This window comes from Ailuropoda melanoleuca, chromosome 16 (genome assembly GCF_002007445.2).
Source record: "Ailuropoda melanoleuca isolate Jingjing chromosome 16, ASM200744v2, whole genome shotgun sequence".
Lineage (NCBI taxonomy): Eukaryota > Metazoa > Chordata > Mammalia > Carnivora > Ursidae > Ailuropoda > Ailuropoda melanoleuca.
Window position 1 is genome coordinate 24,378,948 of NC_048233.1, and position 20,821 is coordinate 24,399,768.

Consider the following 20,821-nt stretch of genomic DNA (forward strand, 5'->3'; position numbering starts at 1 on the left):
AGGCTTCTTTAGATGTGGCGATTAGCCCAGGCCTCTCCCACATGACATGTGAGCTGAAACCTGCAGGGTAAGAACGAACAGTCACGTAGAGAGATCAGAAGATAGCATTCCAGGCAGAGAGGACCACAAATGCCAAGGCCTGGAGCTCTTAATGAATTCACTTCTTGGCCCTTTCTACATGTGCTTTTGTATTAATACCACATCCTTTGATCCCTGTCCTTGGCATTGGCCTTGCCCCAGATGCTGAGCCACCAGGCTCACTGAGAATAAAAGGAGATGCTCTGAAGCAGGTGGCTTGGGGCAGCAGCAAAGCCTACGTTTCGCAGTCTGCAGATGACTGTGAGTCCCAGCTCTGCCAATTTCTATGGTATGATCACAGCAAGTGATGTAACATCTTCAAGCCAGTTTCATCATGTCCAAAATGATTTTAATCTAAAGGATTGTTTCGAAGATTAAGTACTGGGAGAACTTTCCATTATTCTTCCCCAACAGGTTACCTTTTTTTGTTAATACTGACGTTCCCCCCCCTACTTGCACTCCTGCCCCAGCCTCAAATGCTGTGTGCTGCTATATATAACTTTCTAATGTTTTTGCTAGCCTCTAGCTTCTAGGTCATCCCCTACTCTGATAGCTCAAATAAGATAATAATTATGAAAATACTTCAAACTGGATGAAGTCTTAACAACAACAACAACAAAAAAACCACTCTCCCTGTCACCAAAAACCTACCCATCCTCCAAGTCTAAGTTCTAAGTTCTCAAATCAAACTTCTTCCACAAATCTTTTGCTACTCACACCGGCTACCCTCGAACTCCTTTGGCGAAGGCATAGAGACCTTTGACACTCTGATCAAATCTCTTGGTAGTCTCGCAAACTTACACACACATTTTGTATACAGCTGCTAGAGGTTCACAAATAACTTGAGGCCACCACGGATCCCGGACTAAGAAGTCCTATTCTAGACACTAGTCGGTCTAGCAATACCAGTACACCTCCCTAGAGAGGTACAGAAAGGAGGGTGTTTTCATTCATCAGTGTGATTTTGGAGGGATGCTACCGGAGTTATCCGGCATTGAGTGCAGGCTAGGTACTGTGTGTGGCACTCAGGACCCGCCCCCTCACCCTTCCAAGTGCTCTTCTCTCTGTATCACAGCGGTGGGAAGCCTCATCAGCAGGGTTCAGGAGTCATTCCATTAGGAGGGGAAGCAGAGAAAAGTAGAAGAAAGCTTCCTCTTCGGGTTCCAGGAAAGGGGTGGCAGCTGCCTGCTGCGCTCCCGCAAGGTGGTGTGGGTGCCCAGGAGGAGAGATCTGAGGGCTCAGAGGAGGAGCAGCGGTGACTTTTGGCATTGCCTGATCTTCAAGTAAGACCGTGCTCCCTACCCTGGTTTTCCCCGTCTGGTCCTTCCAGTGACATTGAAACCTAACTTCCTACAAATACCTCTTTGCTTGAAACAACCTCGCCCACCCTTACTGACTCAGCACGCAATAGAGAAATGTCCCACCGCCTACCTCATTCAAACCTCCTGCAGAAATGAAACTACCACAAATACAAATTGGTAATACTTTAACATATAATCATATTAAGAAGTTTCCATATCAAGTCAGATGAAAAGTCTGATAATTGAGGAGAAATTCACTATGGAGAGAGAAGCATAAATGGATTTAAGACATTATTTCAGAATTATTAAATAATGGATTCATTCTCTCCATTTTGACTGCTCGGTGGGTTCTAACAGTTACAGTATTTTCAACTACACATGTTGTTGGAAAGGATTACAATGCAGTTATACAGTAACAGCAAAATCTATAAAACTAATAGTAAGTACATAAGAGAGAAGATTCATAATTCCTTTAAAAGACTGAGAGCCAAATATCATATAGGAGGAGACACATGAAATAAGGGGAACTCACTATAAATATATAGTATTTAATTATATTAATTACATTATATATTATTATATATGCTTATATAATATAAAAAATATATGATATATAAATGGAAGTCACTATATGACTTTTTTATGACTGCGTTTCACTAATAAAGCTTTAAAATTACACCTCACATTATTGCTATCCTTATATTTCTTTAATTCTTTAGAGCACAATGGTAAGAAATCTACAGTGTGAAAAATACCTATTTTAATTCTGTATTTATTTGGGGGCTGCCTGTTATCTTTCAAGGCTTCCCCTGATAAGAGACATTGTCAGGTACACTTCTGGGAAGAATGTCATGTAGTTTTGGTGATGGTTGTTCTTTCCAAGACGTTCTCAATTCCCTGTAAACCTATCCTCTTGAAGGATAAGGTCTCTTCTGAATGCTAGAGACTGAAAGTATGCCTCATTATGTAGTGGGGTTTCAAGATAGAAAATATGCTTTTTCTACTAGTTCATCTCTATTCTAAACCACGTCATAACTTAGATGATTGTTTTGATGTTACATTTATAATTAAGGCTCAGCTCATTGGCATAAACATCATACTTCCTCATTTTCTGTTTCAATAGTCTGTAATTTGTGTTGTTATCCCTATGTCAGTGTTTATTTCCTTCTTTTTTTTAATCACGTACAAATAAGTGTGTTCTGTTATTACTTCCCCTAACACGAGATATTCAAGGGCCCACAGTTACCCCTGCTCTTTCATTTTCCTGTACTTGTATATAATGTCTTCTGACCCTCATCTGCTACCACTTCTTTCAAAACCAAATGTATTCATCAAGATAGGTACAAATATTGTACCTCCTAGAGTAATTATTTACATGTTGAAATACGTATTATTTTATTATAAATTATTTATTATAAATTATTTTCCTTTCATTTTTTCTAAATTAGAATTTAGGGATGTCATTAATTTTTAACCATGTAAATAATAAATAATATTACCTATGAATTTCATTTTAAGATATTAAAGAAAAGTCATGAAATATGTACTGTAAAAGGAGAGTGATGGGTTTAAAATGGTTGAGAACCACTGCTACAGGCCTGGATGTCCGTTAAATCAGATGGAGTTTATCAAATGTTAGCTTGTTCATAGGTAATTATGTCTATCTTATCTCCTCCACTGTATAGAAAGATCCTTTAAAGAAAAATCCATACCTTACATTTTCTTAATTGTCCTATTGGCAACATTTAAGAAATACTTGTTAAAGGATGGATGAATTCTTAACTATGGGTCTCCTCATCCAATAAAAATAACATCCCCAGAAGAAACAAAGTCCCTCTCAATGACTGTGCAGGTCTGGGATCTGTCTTTACCTAAAGTGAGTGAACATTCAGATGCCATCTGAGGCACATCACCTGCAGTCCAATCAGTCTTGACAATATTTCACAATGGATTTTTAGAAAGCAACATCTATATATTCCCTTATTAGATGAGAGAGAGAGACAGGAAAAGAAATTTCCCAGAGAGGATAGGTCGAGGACGTAGCAACATTTCAAATTGATCACAGTAATGGAGAGGTACAAGTTAGTACACAAATAATCTTGTTTTATGGATTTATCATAAATGATGCCTATAACAATAACATAAGCATCCTAGTAAATCTTGTCTTTTTATATAAATAGTTATTAAAGTCCAAAAAATATTTACACACCTCTATTTCCCAGAGCGCTTTAGAACTGGTAGCGGAAGTGGCTGACTGACGCAAGGTTGTCCGAAGGAAAATGTGCTGTTTTTTCTCATATTCATCACAAGTCAGAAACTTCTCCTGTTCTGCATGAAACAACCTAACAACATCACCCTAGGAAAACGGGAAGAGAACACTGTTTCCAAGAAAAGTCTGAACAAATAGACATAAGAGGCAGATGTCTCCTGGTTTTGATACTCTGGGCCCTTCTACCACCTACGTGGCTTTTAATGATTATTTATACATGTCAAACTATAGAGAAGAAAACTCAGTGAGACACTCATAGTGATCATTAAGGCTTATAATCATCTTCTGAACTATGAATACTAGTGAATACACAGGTTTTGCAACCAGAAGTTTAGTAAGATGACTTCAGTTCTTCTGTCAAATGTTCCATGTAGCACATACTTACTCCTTTTAGTACATCCTCTCGATAGGAACTATATTTCATGAATAAAGTGATTTTCCAGCTACTGTTGCAATTAACGGCATTCACCTATTAATGAAGAAATGTTAAGTTATAAAACTGCAATTCCATTTTATACCAGCAATTATTCCTCCAACTAGTAAAAAAGAGAAAAAAGATAACTCTGGACAATGAGGTAAATACCTCAACACAAATACCATCCAAAAACAGTAATCACTATTACACAGGTCTTAGCAATATTAATTAACATAATTATGTTCATGAAAACAATGAATGAACCTATATACCTTTTTTCCTCTCATGATAAAAGTAAACAAATTCATTTTCTATCCTCCTGAACTCACCTCTTTGCACCCCGGATTATCGAGAAGCTCTATGTTGCTGGCATGCAGCGGCTGTCCTGCGTTCACGGGCATCAGGACAACTTTATCACCCACGACAATCTAGGAATCAGAAATAAGTTGCAACTGAGACACCGAGCAGATCTATGGTGCTGTATTTGAAGATAGAAATTACTTCAAGGAGGTTCTGTTAGTGACCTAACACCTGGTCTGTCTTCCACACAAATCTTAGTTCAGTTCTTTTTCTCTTTGAGTAAAATATTTTCCAATAAATGATCACGTAATCATGTTCCATAGTGCCTATCAGCCTGGATTCATAAAGCTGGTGTGGACCCTTTTCTTATTAGTCTCCCATTTCAGTAAGAACTTTTTAAATGTCGATAAATAGGACATTACCCCTCCACACCGGGTCTTACGCCGTGAGCACAGCTGATAGAGGGAGCGAATGCATCTGCCACAATCAATCTGCCTAAATATTAGAACCACTTCAAGTGCAAGCAGAAAATGTTATACATTTGCATTATCTATGGGATTAAAAACAAGTCTGTTAAATTTGACCTTTCCCATCATCCCAGAAATACACTAAACATTCTAATGTCATCCGGATTCAGGAAATGCACGATTAGGTATGACCTTGTAGAAATATGCTTATTGTTTGGTCCTTGAGCATCTGGTTCACTCTTATCTTAAACATCCAAAACTGATATTGCTCTTTCAACTTTGGTGTTCAGGTTTAAATAAAAAAAAAATTTAACTTAAAAAAATTTTTTAATTAGCGGGTGCCTGGCTGGCTCAGTCGGTACAGCATGCAACTCTTGATATCAGGGGAGTAGAGATTACTGAAAAAAATAAATAAAATATATATTAAAAAAGATTTCATTGGTTTTGGGAGAAATGCTCCAGAAAAGTAAGTCGAAGTTGATTTTTCATTTATGTTACCATTAACAATGTCCAAGTTATCTTCAAGAATTTCTATTCATAGCTCATATTGTGGGAAATGAAGTTATGCTTTGTTTAAAAAAAAAAGATCTTATTTATTATTTGTCAGAGAGACAGAGAGAGCACAAGCAGGGGGAGCAGCAGGCAGAGGGAGTAGCAGACTCCCTGCTGAGTAAGGAGCCCAAGGCGGGACTTGATTCCAGGACCCCGGGATCATGACCTGAGCAGAAAGCAGACACTTAACCCACTGAGCCACCCAGGCATCCTGAAGTAATGCTTTCTTAATGGTAATAATGAGCAGTTTAATTTTAGAGTTACTAAAGTGTCTCTTGTCACAACCCATTAGAAGTCTTATTATTGTATGGGGCGCTTAGGTGTCTCAGGCGCTTAAGCTTCTGACACTTGATTTCAGCTCAGGTCATGATCTCAAGGTCCTAGAATTGAGTCCTACATTGGGCTCCACGCTGGGCACAGAGCCTGCTTGTCCCTCTCCCTCTGTTCTTCTTTGCACCCCCACCCAAATAAATGAATAAAAATTAAAAAAAAAAAAGACTTATTACTGTAAGACCTACACTCTCAATTCTCATATAGAATTGTTCACCATCTCAGAAACGAAAACTAATACCTTCTCTGTGCATATCTCTTACTGAGTATTAGAGTACATTAGTTTGACAGATAACTGAAAAACAAATTAGGACTCAGAAAATAAGAATAAACAAAACTTCTCCTCCCTGTATCTTAACCTAGACCAAGACTTTCAGGAACATAATTTCCTATTTCCAATATAAATTAAGCTTTTATGGGTTATAGACAGGAGTCTACATTTACACAAAGTACTATTGTCACAAACTATGATAAAGAAGCCTCAAGCTCACTATTCAAGCAAAGGGAAGTTGTTCCTAGGGTTTGCAGAAGTAGCTTCTAGTGCTCACAGGATTGGTCTCTATTCATCACCCGCCTTTCAAGTTCATCATCAGTTGGGTGCTGGGCTGTGACTCGCCAAAGCCATCATAGAAGCTCTCTATGCACAGATAAGGGAATATCATCAAGAAACAACGTGAAGTGAGAGGGTGAGGGGCAGAGCCAGGCTCTCTTTGTGTAAAAAGGGGAGGGAGGGAGTAAGAGTACATGCATCAGAAATCTTTACAGAGGTTTACAGTGGTACAGACATGGGGAGATGGAAAAAAGGATAAGAGACTTTAAGCAATACATCTTTATATTGTTTTCTAACTTTGAACCAAAATTGGTAAGTATTTTTAAAAATCAAATATAAGGGAAAAACATATAAAACTTAACATGACATAAACATATTTCCAACATCCCCTTCCAAAACACACACACACACACACACACACACACACACGCACGCATGCATGCACGTTATTACACATGACACCAAGGCAGCTCTGACTCTCAGGACCAGACAGAAGTTTCCGTAGCCATCCATACTACGGATACCGGGACTTAATACACATCCTGACAGTGCTGGGTCCAATCTTCCAATTTCTTAAAGGACAACTGGATTTGGTCTACAATGTCACTCTTACCTGCATCATATAAATATTAGCCAATAAGCTGCTAAATATAACGATATAGTCTAACTATATCATTCCAATTAAAAGAATATTTTTCTTTGCACCTATAGCCACTGATCTACGTCTTACTATTTTACTATAGTTTTCTGTAAGCTTTGGGTCAATCCATAAGTTATATTTATTTCAAAACACCGCCCAGAAAGTCTTCTACTGCATATTTTTAAGAGATCAGCCATTTGGTCAAAATGTTCTAAACACCAAGGGTTCATAAGAATGGTATTCACAAAGAGAATTTAACATTAATTCACTAATTTCCAAGTCCTCAGTCTTGTTTTTGACAATGGTTACTTCGACTAGCCAAGGTGAAAAAAAAAAATCTTGCAAATGGAATGGACAAGGCGCTAATCAAAAGAGATGATAGTAAGAGGTGCCAAAAAGAATACAAAAGTGTGACAAATAGTCCCTGTTCTCAGGGAATTCACACCTAATTAGATAACTTGATAAATATGGAACTTAGTAATATGCTCTGAAGAATGTCGCATGTCCGCTGATGTGCTCTGATGCCTTCTGAGAAGCTGTGCATTTAATAAGGAACTTGAGGGAGGAATCATTTTCTGCCACGGCACGCTCACCCTAGTACACAAGCATCTTTTAAAAATTCCAATTCCAAAAGCACTTCTGTTGATTCTATGCAACAGCCATGAAGATCCAAGCTGAGATTTTACTGGAAATAAAGAGCAATATAATGCCACCGGCAGCTACACTTCTTCGGAAGTGACACCTGGCACGGCATTGCAGTAGAAGCCAACATACCAGAGATCTGCCTTTGCTAGAATTCCCAGAGATCTAGTTTTACAAAACAACAAAATCTACCCGCTGTTTGAAAAGGTTCTTCCCCTAAGAGTTAAATTTTTCTCTTCATTGAAAGAATATCTGGGCTTTTCTTCTTTTTAAAATTTACCATCAAGGTAAAGAACGAATGTCTTCTTAGATCAAAGTTGAAAATGAAAAATTAACCACTCAATCATGGGAAAATAAATGAAAATGAAATATCTATGTACTCTGCTACCCCCAATGACTTTCTAACTGCACAGCAGCAAACGAGAGCTTCTTTACAGCTGAAATGTTGAGGGATCCATGAATCTATTTTCTCCCCAAACTATCCTTTTCTCCCCAAACTATCATCAGCCTCATTCTTATATTTCATTTCAGTCACTGAAAATCTTATTGGATACTTACAACCTGAATCACAACTTACTAATTGCTTAATAGTAAATATAAGTTTAAAAATCCTTTGACCCTTGGGGCACCTGGGTGGCACAGCAGTTAAGCGTGTGCCTTCGGCTCAGGGCGTGATCCCGGCGTTATGGGATCGAGCCCCACATCAGGCTCCTCCGCTGTGAGCCTGCTTCTTCCTCTCCCACTCCCCCTGCTTGTGTTCCCTCTCTTGCTGGCTGTCTCTATCTCTGTTGAATAAATAAGTTAAAAAATATATATATATAAAATAAATTTAAAAAAATCCTTTGACCCTTATAATTTCCTCTTCCTAGATTAATATGCTTTTAAAGAAAATCAGTAGTAATTAAATCACTTGTTATGAAGTGACAGTATTTGCAACTGCCTTCAATAAAACACATTTTAGAATTTTAGAATGATACTTAAGGCTAGGGAATGCTACCTATTCCTAGGGAAGAAAATGAGCGTTACAATGTAATTATTAATGTGGTAAACAGAGGGATGTGGGCGTGCTTATGTTTTCGCAGCAACCTTAATCACATACAACAGCTACATAGTGGTAAGCAAAAACAGTGAGCTGTTCCAGCAAAAAGCAATGTGGAAGGTTGTTTTAGCCATGCTTTATGGAGCACATCTATAAAAAGGAGGATTTCTATGTTGCACTTAACATTTACATTGTCCATTTCACCAAGATGGAATGTTTGGGTGGGAGGTTCCCCACACCCCAGTACAACTAATTATTTGAAATAGTTCATTACATTCAACTCTCAGTTGATCCTAAAAAGGCATTTGGGAGCAGGGAAAGGAATAGATAGAATGAATAAATAAACAAATAGAATGAATTAATAAACTCCACAGCTAATCTAAAGGCCCTAATTTATCCAATCATCTCCTTGTATTCCCTCAGAACTTGAGCTGGGGTTTTGCTGATTTTCAAGTTTGATTTTCGTTGACCACCTACAAACAGGGACACTGCTCCGTGGGAGACTGGAGAGGGAAATAAGCATTACAGAAGACATGGGGTGTTCATAAACTGCATAATCAGTCCCTAAATAATTGAGAGTTGATTGTAATTAACTACCTACTGAAATTAACATATATATCATGCTCACAGCATACATCACTTGACGCCAAAAAAATGAACAAGTAGGACATTTCTTTTAAGGAATCCAACACAAGACTTAAGGTGCATTACATTCCTGCATGCCATGCCATCCCCCAAAGCTTACCTAAGGAGGACATCGTCAGATAATTTACTAACCAAAATAAACCATGAAGCTTGCATCCTGTGGAATTGAATTTGTATTTCAAAATTCACCAAAAATATAGATTCACTACAAAAGAGGACATTTCTAGGACAAGAAATATCCAAAACATTTAAAATGTAATCAAAGTATTGAGAAAGCTGTCAGAATAATTATATTTTTATATTGCTTTGAATTTATAAGGTTAATTTTTTTTAATCTCAACTATTTTTCTTGATCACCTGACCCAATACTTGTAAGGTATTCTATTTATGAAAGTTATTCAGCATTTATTGAGCATTTCTCATGTGCTAGGAATTGTCACTTGCTACTTTATCACAAACAAAAATATCCAACAATTGATCCTGTTGAATCATTTCACATAATTTTTATGCTCCCTACTCTATAAGCTAGTGGAAAATACTTCAGCAAGTACTAAAATTTACATGATACAACATACATGTATTCCAAAACACATCTTAAAGACTCACCAACAAGCAAGTCCCATCTACATAGCCCCTCATACTTTGTACATCTTTCAGGTGTATGGACTGTAAACAGCTGACTATAGAGCCAGTAAATGAAATATTGTCATAACAACTGTTACTCTTTTAATTCAAAAGGATAAACAACATTTCCTAAGCATAGCTTTCTCCTTACAATCATGCTCCCTTCTGATTAGGAAAGGAAGCAAACTCTATCTTTCCTTTAAAAGGTTCAGCCAATGTTAACATTACTTAAATTCCTTCACATGAATTCCAGCTGGAAGGTGATTTTTTAATTAATCCGAGTCTTGTCTTTTTATGATTCCCAAGCACAATTTGCACCATAAATAAATAGTTTTAGCCTATTAAAGAGATTACCATAAAAATAATGTGTTGATTGAAAATTACACATCCTTTCTTTGCGCTATCTGGATTCTCTCACTTATTAACAATTATTGTCTTTAGGAACACACTCTTTCTCTCTTAATTTTATTTTTACATACGTTGTCACCCTCGCTTCTCAGCTTCCAGAAGGGATGAATATAAAACCAAGACCCTTCATTTCCTGCAGCATCCAAGGACACACGCATGGCATTCTTCTCCAGTAAAGCAGGTAATCTCTTGTTGACAGTCAGATACTTGTTGCTTTTTATATGCAGTAGCTGTAGGGAAAAGGGTATTACCACCTTTATTCTTTAATGTCCTCTGTTAATTACATGTATGTGTTTGTACACATATATTGTGCCCTCATAATACTGCTCAATGTGCAGGTTAAAGACATTATCTCATGAGCCAATGAAACCCTCATGGCCAACCCCGCTCCTTCGGAATCTACCTTGTTAGAGCACATGGCTCAGCCCCTCACTGACCGTGAGAACATTTGCACTTCCTGTTCTCGACAAGAAACATAAGCTCCACTTGCTGGCACTTCATATTAATCAAACCTTGATTAAGAAAAACTCTATTTATGGAGGATTGCTCAAGGGACATGCAAGCCACCCACGCCACAGGTACCATATAATCAATCATTAGGTGAAGTCCTCCTTTTGGCTTGCTGCAGATTCAAGCGCTCTCCTCGTGTCCCAGGAGAGGGCTGCTTTGATGGTCCTGTGCCCTGACATTTTGCCATTGGCCAATGACAAGATATCAGGCAATATTATTTTTTAAAACAGCTCTATGAAACACCTCATTGTAGCGTTTGCTGTAAGGAAGTTGTTAAGGCTATTATTTACTCTATTAAACAGTGTCCTCTTTATGAGAGCTCATTGGAGGAAAACTTCTCTGGTCTTCCTGGGGACATTTGTGTTTCTAGACCTTTGACTTGGTTCTATGTTAAGGACCTTCCAGGTGAGTGCTAAATATACTATGCTTCCCTTATAGCAAGGTGAGCAACGAAAAGGCTTCCAGGCAAAGCTGACCAGACTCTACAACATGGATTTTATAAACACGCCTCCCCTCTGACTTCACGTTATTCATTTAACCACTCTTTTCCCTTTGATCCAGTTGCCTTATTTATTTCTATTTTATCTTACGTGATATGTATTTTTGAAAATGCCTTACATTCTTTTTGGAACAAGGTGGGGCACATATTAACAAATAACCAAGTAAAAAGCTAAAAGATCTAAGTGGAGCACAAGAAAGGAATGCAGCTGAGATAAATCAGTGTGCACACTCGTTGAAGTAAATCTTTTAATAACAACTCAAGGACGATTTCCATATGAAAGTACAATATGAAAACTTTCCTCTCTCCACAAAATGAAACAATAAAGCTTCATGTGTTACATGGTAGTCCCATTAATTCTAAAGGAAGATTTTACTGCAGACCTTTAGAAATGATGTTTCCCCATCTTCTTCCCTTTGATGTAATGACCTGTGCCTACATCTAGATTAGCTCAGTTCCTTATGTGTATACATCAGACTTATTCCCAAACATATAGAATACTGGGCTGAACATCAACTGAAAATATCACGATATCCATAACTGCCATGAAAGGACAAACTACTGTATTCCCAAGTTTTAATGCAGCTTGACATTCCTATGCAAATGCAAATTACCTTTAAGGTAGTCACTTTTTTTAAGAGAAAGTAAATAGACTCACTTGTATGACATTACTGTATTTCACAATTTCTCCCAACAGTTTCTTATTCTCTGATTCGTTTTGTTTTTGCTCCAGCTCTGCAGCGTGCTGTAAAATGATTATCAAATACTCAGCATAGAAACATAGTACACAGGGTACAATAATCAACAAAGAAACAAGGTCATTTTAGGAACAAAGACTATAACCATGAATAAAATAGGTTGGCTGCTTTCCTCTTGGTGCTGAGGTACGGGGACCAACAATTAAACACATGACTATAATAGAGTATGATCATGGTCTCAATTTGATGCTGAAATGTGGCCAAAAATATCTTGGGATGCTTTTATGTTAAAAATCTCAGAAAAGTAGTAGGCTCTTTGGTCTTATAAAATTAGTTTCAGAGGGAATATTGTTAGACAAACCAAACAATGGAAAAATAGAAGGTGAATTTCAAAAGGCTCAACATAGTTTCAATTCTGAAAGTAACAGGAATTTTAATAACACAAAATTCAAGTTAATTTAAATTTGATAGCAAATTTATATTCAGCCCAAACCAGAAGCAACAGCCTTTCAATTTTTTTTCTAGTCTTTGAAGAAAAAAATTAAGTACTATGCCAAGTAAAATATCACTGGATTTGAGATTCCTACAGAGATTCTGAATTGTTCCAGTTTGATGTGAATCTTTGAATTAGTCTGGCACACCCTAAAAATTAGCAGCAGGAATTTTAGCTCCATGCCAGAAAATGAGGGGTCACGCCCTACAATGTAAAAGTCCCTTCCACTTTCAGTGTGTTGCTGCATCTATTCTAAATCTCTGTGCATTGAGTGAAATCACTAAGATACAAAATAGATGGTTTGTTATTGCTATTCTTGGTCTAGCCTCAGCCAGACCAATGGAGGCTTGGCCCTTACCTGTAATTTCTTCAGCAAGGCTGCCTCTGTGTGGTTCCCCTGTTTGGCTTGCTTAGCTTTCCAATATTGTTTCTGGGCAGAATATCGGTTCATAGGGCACACCTTAAACAGGCAGTCTATGACAAAGCAACAAACAAAAACACTGTAACTAAGGTAACCAGCATTTCTTAGATTTTCCCTTTAGCCTAGCCTTGGAATCTTGTAATCCCTGAGTAGAAAGAACATTGAGCCCATCTCCCAGTCAACTCAAACTCCCCTATAACATCCTTTCCAAAGAATTACTTAGACTGTTAAAATACCTAATTCTTCAATAGTTTTGGTTTTTGAAAGGCTACCATAGCTAGTATAATTTATTAAAAAATCAAGTCAACGTAATCATTACATTATAAGGTACTTCTCAATGATAATGGAGTACCTGGTCTTAGAAAGTGAATAGAAAAAGATTAGTGACTTTCACGACCTTACCTCACCTTACACAATTAATCTTTTATTCATGGTATGTATCTTAGACAGCCAAAGTGATGCAAAAAGTAGAAACAATCAATCACAACAATTACACTTCAGGGGCTCGTGGGTGGCTCAGTCAGTTGAGAGTCTGACTCTTGATACCAGCTCAGGTCATGATCTTAGGGTCATGAGATCAAGCCCTGCATCAGACTCTGTGCTAATTTTGAAATTCTCTCTCTCTCCCTCTCTCTCTGCCCCTCTCCCCACTCACACTCGCTCATTCTCTGTCTCAAATAAATAAATCTTTTTTAAAATTAATCAATCAATCAACCAATCCCATTTCAGTCATCCATTCCCCAAGTTTCCACATACCTGTACTAAATATCGAGACAGGCAATCATAGTGGGATAATATAGGTAGTGATATCTCTAAGTCAGAAGCTAAATATATTTTTTCTTTTTTTTTTTAAGATTTTTTAAAATTTATTTATTCGACAGAGATAGAGACAGCCAGCAAGAGAGGGAACACAAGCAGGGGGAGTGGGAGAGGAAGAAGCAGGCTCATAGCAGAGGAGCCTGATGTGGGGCTCGATCCCATAATGCCGGGATCACGCCCTGAGCCGAAGGCAGACGCTTAGCCGCTGTGCCACCCAGGCGCCCCTAAATATATTTTTTCTTTTTAATGAGGAAATTGTAATTTGACTAAACAATCCTTCCATATGCTAATGATTTTTTTTGTTTGTAAAATGGACTACAATCCAGAATAAAGATCAACTTCCAATATTCTATGATAAAGGAGTAGTGATGCAGAAAATCCAAACATTATCTTCATTTTTTTTCACAAAAAACCCTTAATTTAATATGATAAGTTCATTTTATTTTGGCTGATGTGTTAATATTTAGGGTCATACTCATTTTTTAAATATGTACCACAAAAATAAAATTCAGGGGGCACTTGGGTGGCTCAGTAGATTAAGCGTCTGCCTTCGGCTCAGGTCATGATCCAGGAGTCGTGGGATTGAGCCCTGCATCAGGCTCCCTGCTCAGTGGGGAGTCTGCTTCTCCCTCTGCCCCTTACCCTGCTCATACTCACTCACTCTTTTGCTCTCTCAAATTAAAAAAAAATTAAAAAAATAAAATAAAATAAAATCCAGTCAATTTCACTACATTCTTGACTACATTATATATATATACTCATCTGTTCTCTTTAAAAATAATTATAAAATTGGGACACCTGGGTGGCTGGGTGGGTTAAGCGTCTGCCTTTGGCTCTCATCATGACCTCAGGGTCCTGGGATCAAGCACCATGTCAGGCTCCCTGCTCAGTGAGGAGTCCACTTCTCCCTCTCCCTCTGCCCCTCTCCCTGCTTGTGCTCACTTTCTCTCTCTCCTTCTGTCTCAAATAGATAAACACAATCTTTTTTTAAAAAAATTATAAAATTGAATGATGGACTAGATCTCTTTTCAAATCTCTCTCAGCATTCTAATGGCATAAATGATCAAGAAATATGACTATACATTTTTAAAGAAATTTTAAAAACACAGAAGAAATAATAACTTTTTCTACAGCTTGTAATTATAACCACAAATTCTATTGATTGTCCTCCCACTTGATATACACACAGGCTGTAGAAAACTAATTGTTTATTTCTGGTTTAAAAGTTACTGGTTGAGTAAATATTTCATGCATAGCAGGAAACAGACACCTTCTACCCCCTAAAAGTAGGCTGAGAGCCCATCACAATTATAGTATGACACATGTATCACCACTTGGCACATGTGTGTGAAAACCAAATAACTAGACCCGAAAACTGTTTCCCCTGGCAACATATGTTACAAGCCCTAGAAATTATTTCCTACACATGAGCAGTTACAAAGAGAATATACAAATGTTTTCAAGCACCAATATAGAGGCTGTTCACAGTTACCACCCAAAGAATTCTCCCAATGTAGTGCGGCAAACTACTCTGACTGTCCTGTATGAGGCCGCTGACTGAATGCTACATTGTCTTCACGTAGCAAAAACACAATTCCATATTCAAGTGGAACTGAACTCCATCATCTCCAGCCTATACTTCTGACCCCCTCCACGCATGAAAAGAAAAAAGTGTGTCCCTTCCATTACTTCAGATTCCTAACTAAGTTCATTAGGAAATGGTCCTTAAAGGAAGAAAATATTTTTGCTCAGTTCTAGATCACCCTAATTAGTGGTATCTTTGGGTAGCTAGCAAGCCGACTGTGTGTGTCATGGTCCTATTGTTGTGGCTGAGGTTCTTGCGAAGTGAAGCCGAACATTGGGCCAACCCGTGTTTACTGGTCTGGTTGTGCTGCTAGGTGCTAAGAATCAGGTCCTGTCCCTGAGAAGTTCACAGTCTAGTGGATGAGACAGGCGTCTACCATGTGTTGGAAGTTTCAGGTTGGGGGTCTAGAGAAGGTACCACGGGACACAAAGATGCATGTGGCCCATTTCACCAGGGGAGGTCAGAACAGTCCTCCCAAAGGAGAAGACACAAGCCAAGTTTGAAAGAACCAACATTAATTCAGCACACTGGCAAGAGGGTTCAAATGTACAGAGGGGAGGGGCATGTCACACAGAGCCGATGGGTGGGCACAAAGGCAGAGAAGGAGAGTGCCAGGGGACCTGCTAAACGCACAGCAAACTACAGCCTAGGCTGTGAAATGGGAACAGAGTGGTTGGCCGAAATCCAGGTGTATAGAGTGCTATGTGCTAGATTAGGAGAACAGACTTTATTCCCTGGAAAACATCGAACTCTTAAAGGAGTCTAAGCTCCTCACAGGGTGTGAAAGACCACGTGAGCGAGAGGCAAGGAGACCAGCAGAAAGCCCCTGCCAGCGTGCAGGGGATCAGCGAGGATCTGAATGTGGACTGTACAGTAGTTGGGGAACAGCTGTAGATTTCAAAGAAAGCAGTAGAGCAGGTTTAATAACCTGTGAGATGTGCGGTGGAGAGAGGTGAGAAGGAGGGAAAGTGAAGACAGCCAGATGAAAAGCTTCCAGTGGCTGTGCTGAGATGCAAAGCCTTGGATTTCAGAAGCCCTTCTGCCGTTCCATCGTCAGGGCTCTGGTTCCATGGTCATTCTCAGCAACCTCCCACTGGCCACATCTCATTTTGTACTACAGTAAATAAATAGCCGATCCATGTCTGTGTGGGAACTAGTCTCACGGGGCTATTTTGGTTGATGGGAAAGAATGTGGGGCATACACAGACGTCCATAAAAATGCTTTTCTTATTGATGGTGGTGATGGTGCTGGGTGTGTGTGTGTTTAATTCTCTCTTCCTTTCAGAAAACATTTTAAAAAAATCTACTGGTCTTGGGCTAGTCACATATTTTGTCTGATTCTAAATTTACTGCATAATAAAAGTGTTAATAATACCTGCCACACCTCATTCACAGGACTGCTGAGATTGGCAGAAAGAAAATCTGTGTGCAAGTACTGTATGAACTTTAAAGCCTGATTATAAATGTAAGATGTTATTATTAATATTGCTTCATCCATTCAGCAGTCACTTCGCTGAGACTAAGAGATGGCCAAACCCTTACGGAGCTCCCAGCAAAGAGCAACGAGAAACAGCGTTCTCGGGCTGAGTTCAATTCACAACAAGGTGTTCACACCTATGGTTTAAGATGCCACAGTGTCGTTATTGTACAAAATTCTCAAATTTTATTGTATATTTGCATACAATTTTATTGTATATATTGTATATTTTATTGTATAAAATTCTCGAATTCCCTGAAACAGCAGGGCAGTGAGCAGAGGAGGCAATCTCTATTACCTTTACAGACACAATCCCTCACACCAGCACGGGTGGAGCCTTCCACAAACCTCCCACATTCTCCCCGCTCTGCCAGTAGGAATCCTGCTTTTTCAGAGCTATCCTTTCTCATCTGCCCTCCTCACTCTGCCCTCTAGTATTTCTTGGTCAGCTCATTCTCTAAATTCAAAGGTATATACAAAAAAGATTTTCCAGGGCATCTGGGTGGCTAAGTCAGTTAAGCATCTGCCTTCGGCTCAGGTCATAATCCCACCGTGCTGGGATCAAGCCCCGCATCGCATCGGGCTCCTCTCCCTCTCCCNAAAAAAAAAAAATCTTAAAAAAAAAAAAAAAAAAGGAAAGGTTTTCTAATCAGAAAGCAGCTCAGTGTCGTTTGTTAATTAGGTAACAACATTCTCTTCAGCATTTCATGACTCGAAGAATAATTTTTTAAAAAAGGAAAGTTTTGCCTCATAGGCCCAACACTAAAAGCACAAATAAAAGGAAGTAACTTGAGTTAAATTTTTTAAAGATTTTATTTATTTATTTGACACAGAGACAGCCAGTGAGAGAGAGACAAGTAGGGGGAGTGGGAGAGGAAGAAGCAGGCTCCCAGCAGAGGAACCCAATGTGGGGCTCGACCCCAGAATGCCGGGATCACGCCCTGAGCCGAAAGCAGATGCTTAACGACTGAGCCACCCAGGCGCCCCTAAATTTTTTAAAAAGCTTAACCTGAAGACCTAAGGCCAATAATTTTGCAGAATTACAGAAGTTCAGGAAATGTGAGTAATCCTATAAAACATGATATATTCAGTCAGGCAATATTATAAGAACAATGCCTTAGAATTACAACTTTTTTTTTCTTAACTCTGGAAGGAAAGTAAGCCTCCCAAAAGTGTTTACTTTAAAGTGAAAGAATCGGTAGCATTTTTTGGCTGCTTATAAATGCTAGTGGAGAAAAGAAATATGAAAGCCATTCAAACGGTATGGAACACATAATACAGATACCGAAGAACTACCTTTTCCCACACGATTCCGTGTAAATCTGGCAGGAAACCAGAATACTCCATTTAACAACACCTATCTAAACAGTTTTGAAATGTTTTGCTACGTATCTGTCCTAAATACTTGCATCTAAGGCAGTTTCTGCAACCCCAGAAACTGTCTATAGGACTCCATTCGGGCTACTAGATGCAAAGTTACGTTATGGCCAACAACTTCCTTTGGTAATGGTGGAAAGCAAACTTTGTTTCATTTCTCTTCCCTCCTAAAGATGTTATAAGATTTAAATGACACAAGACATATTAAGCAATCAGTAAAGGCCTGTCACAAAGCAGGCATTCAACAAATGGCTCTTTCATGGCAGCTTGTAAAATTACCTCATCCTGATTACAGGGAACACGGCTGCCAAGGACTTTATTATTTCCACGTGGAGAAAGGTAGGGAGAGAGGGCATCTGGAGCCTTCCTTTTTCTCTTTATGATATAAACAGGACGCAGCAGCATTCAATGAATATGATGGGACCTTCCCAATGATAAAATGGAAAGTAGTAAGAAAACTCTCCCTAGGGTAAGGGACAGGCACACAAGGGGCCATCGGACACTGGTAATTAGAATTCAGAGTTGGTCAGAAGACAGGTACACATTCATTAACCGAAAATGTAACTGCAGCTCTCTTCTTTCAGTTTCTTTAAGAAAGCATCCTGAAATAGAGTGTTTGTGTAAAACTCTTTAGAGTGTGTTTTTAAAAGGAGTGTGTTTTGTTTTGCTTAGGCAGGAAAATCTCCAACAAAACCCCTACCTCTCTCGGCCATAGCCTAAGGCTAGGGTAGAAAGGGTGTGTAAGAGGGAGAGAGTCCTCCAGCATGTTACAAAGGCCAAAGAAAATTTATTACAGGGATTAGCAAACATTAAAGTTTATCATGATCCCTGGATGGGCAACCAGGAAGACACAGGATAACTTCCTCTAGGCAAAAGTCAGCTTTTTACTACAAAAGAGAGAAAGAAATAATCTTCTGTAGTTACAGACTTCTAGCCAGCTAAAATGTTAGAACTCCAAGGGGCTTCAGATAAAATCTGACCTTTTCCTTCTCTGAGATAAAGAAGTAAAAACTCAGAGTGAGCAGCCTCAGTAGTTCACGATAGAATCTCCAGATCAAAATAAATTATAAATACGGAGAAGTTCAACCACACAGAGGATCCCTGAATGCCTTCATGAGTGATTGTCGGGCCCCTTGGTGGTAGGGAGGGATGGTAAGACCAGACTGGGTTTGCTCGTTCCGTTTACTCCTGTGGAACACTCTGTAAACCGTCAAGAGTACTACACATTGATAGTCAAGATCATTTGAGACCCTGAGAGTTAATCAGGATTATTTTCACCCTAGCCCAGAGAAGGAAATGGAGACTTTTCTTAAGACCCCACAGTTGGTAAGGAATCAATCTGCAACTTGAACTGAGATCCTCCGAACCCGGCTCACTGTTCTGTCACCGTGTGATGACACCTTTGGGAGCAGGTGTGTCATACAAAGACAAAAATCTGTCTCACCTGAAAAGCTGTTAAAATTTTACATGTACACCTCAAGGCCAATTAGAACAAATCTAATCTGACCTCTACACAATGGCCCTAAATATTTGAAGACAGCATCCATCTGACATCCCGAGCTCATCTTTGGTTTAACTACCACTGCAGGATCTCCTCGCAAAATTCCATTTTTATTACCAAATTCAAAGAATACTTCCTCACAATAGACGTGATTTTAACCAACTAAACATTGACTTGTTAAAGCAGTTATTAAAGCAGTTATTAATGTATTTAGCAAGTATATGCAGTGGAAAAAACATCAGTCAGAGAGTGAGATGTGCCTCAGTTTCCATGCTACCACAGTCTTGCAACATAACACAACTTCTAGAGAAATATTATGAAGATATGTGTATGTATATCTACAATAGTCGTAATACCACAAAAGAAACTAATGAATACTTTTTCATGGGAAATATGGCATATAGGCATATGTAATTAAATAAATCTTTTAAAACATCGATAGGAACGTTACAAAAATCTTAGCCTCAAAAATATTAATCACCTGATTCATACATTACTGGGTAAATATTCAAAAACAAATGAAACTTATTTTGCTTCATTTGGAGTGGGGAGAAAAATAAAATTCAAATGCATCAATGCTAATATTCATTCTAGTCAAGGTTTAAATTTGAGCATTAGGCAAACCATTATACTACACGTAAGTGGAATTTTTATCAGAAAATCATAATATATAATTTTGCAATCAATTATCCCATTCTCAAAGTGTCATATTAACACTGATAATCAAGAGTGTCATAAACAGACTGATTCAGAAATCTAAATGCAAGTTTCTTTCTTCTTCTTCTTTTTTTAAAGATTCTATGTATTTATCTGAGAGAGAGAGAACATGGGTGGGGGGGGCAGAGGGAGAGGGAGAAACAGACTCCCTGCTAAGCAGGGAGCCCAACATAGGGGTGGATCTCAGGACCCTAAGATCATGACCTGAGGCAAAGGCAGACGCTCAACCAACTGAGCCACCCAGGTGCCCCTAAATGCAAGTTTCTGATTACACAAATATCAAGTCTAAAAAAAAAAAAACTGAATTTATACATACTATGTATGTAAATATAAATATAAATATATTTATATACATATAAATATATGTATGTATGTACATATAAATATGTGCATATAAATATACATACATATATGTATGTACATATAAATATATTTATATACATATAAATATATGTATGTATGTA

The 20,821-nt window shown here is 38.4% G+C and overlaps 1 protein-coding gene across 1 annotated transcript in view; it reads right to left on the minus strand.

Moving 5' to 3' along the window:
- Window positions 1-20,821, minus strand: part of ITPR2 (inositol 1,4,5-trisphosphate receptor type 2) — a 494,278-nt gene that overhangs the window by 391,945 nt on the left and 81,512 nt on the right. Inside the window, 6 exon segments of the mRNA XM_034646080.1 lie at window positions 3,589-3,735; window positions 4,034-4,117; window positions 4,393-4,491; window positions 10,332-10,490; window positions 11,928-12,014; window positions 12,819-12,934. Coding sequence (XP_034501971.1) covers window positions 3,589-3,735; window positions 4,034-4,117; window positions 4,393-4,491; window positions 10,332-10,490; window positions 11,928-12,014; window positions 12,819-12,934 — 692 coding nt within the window.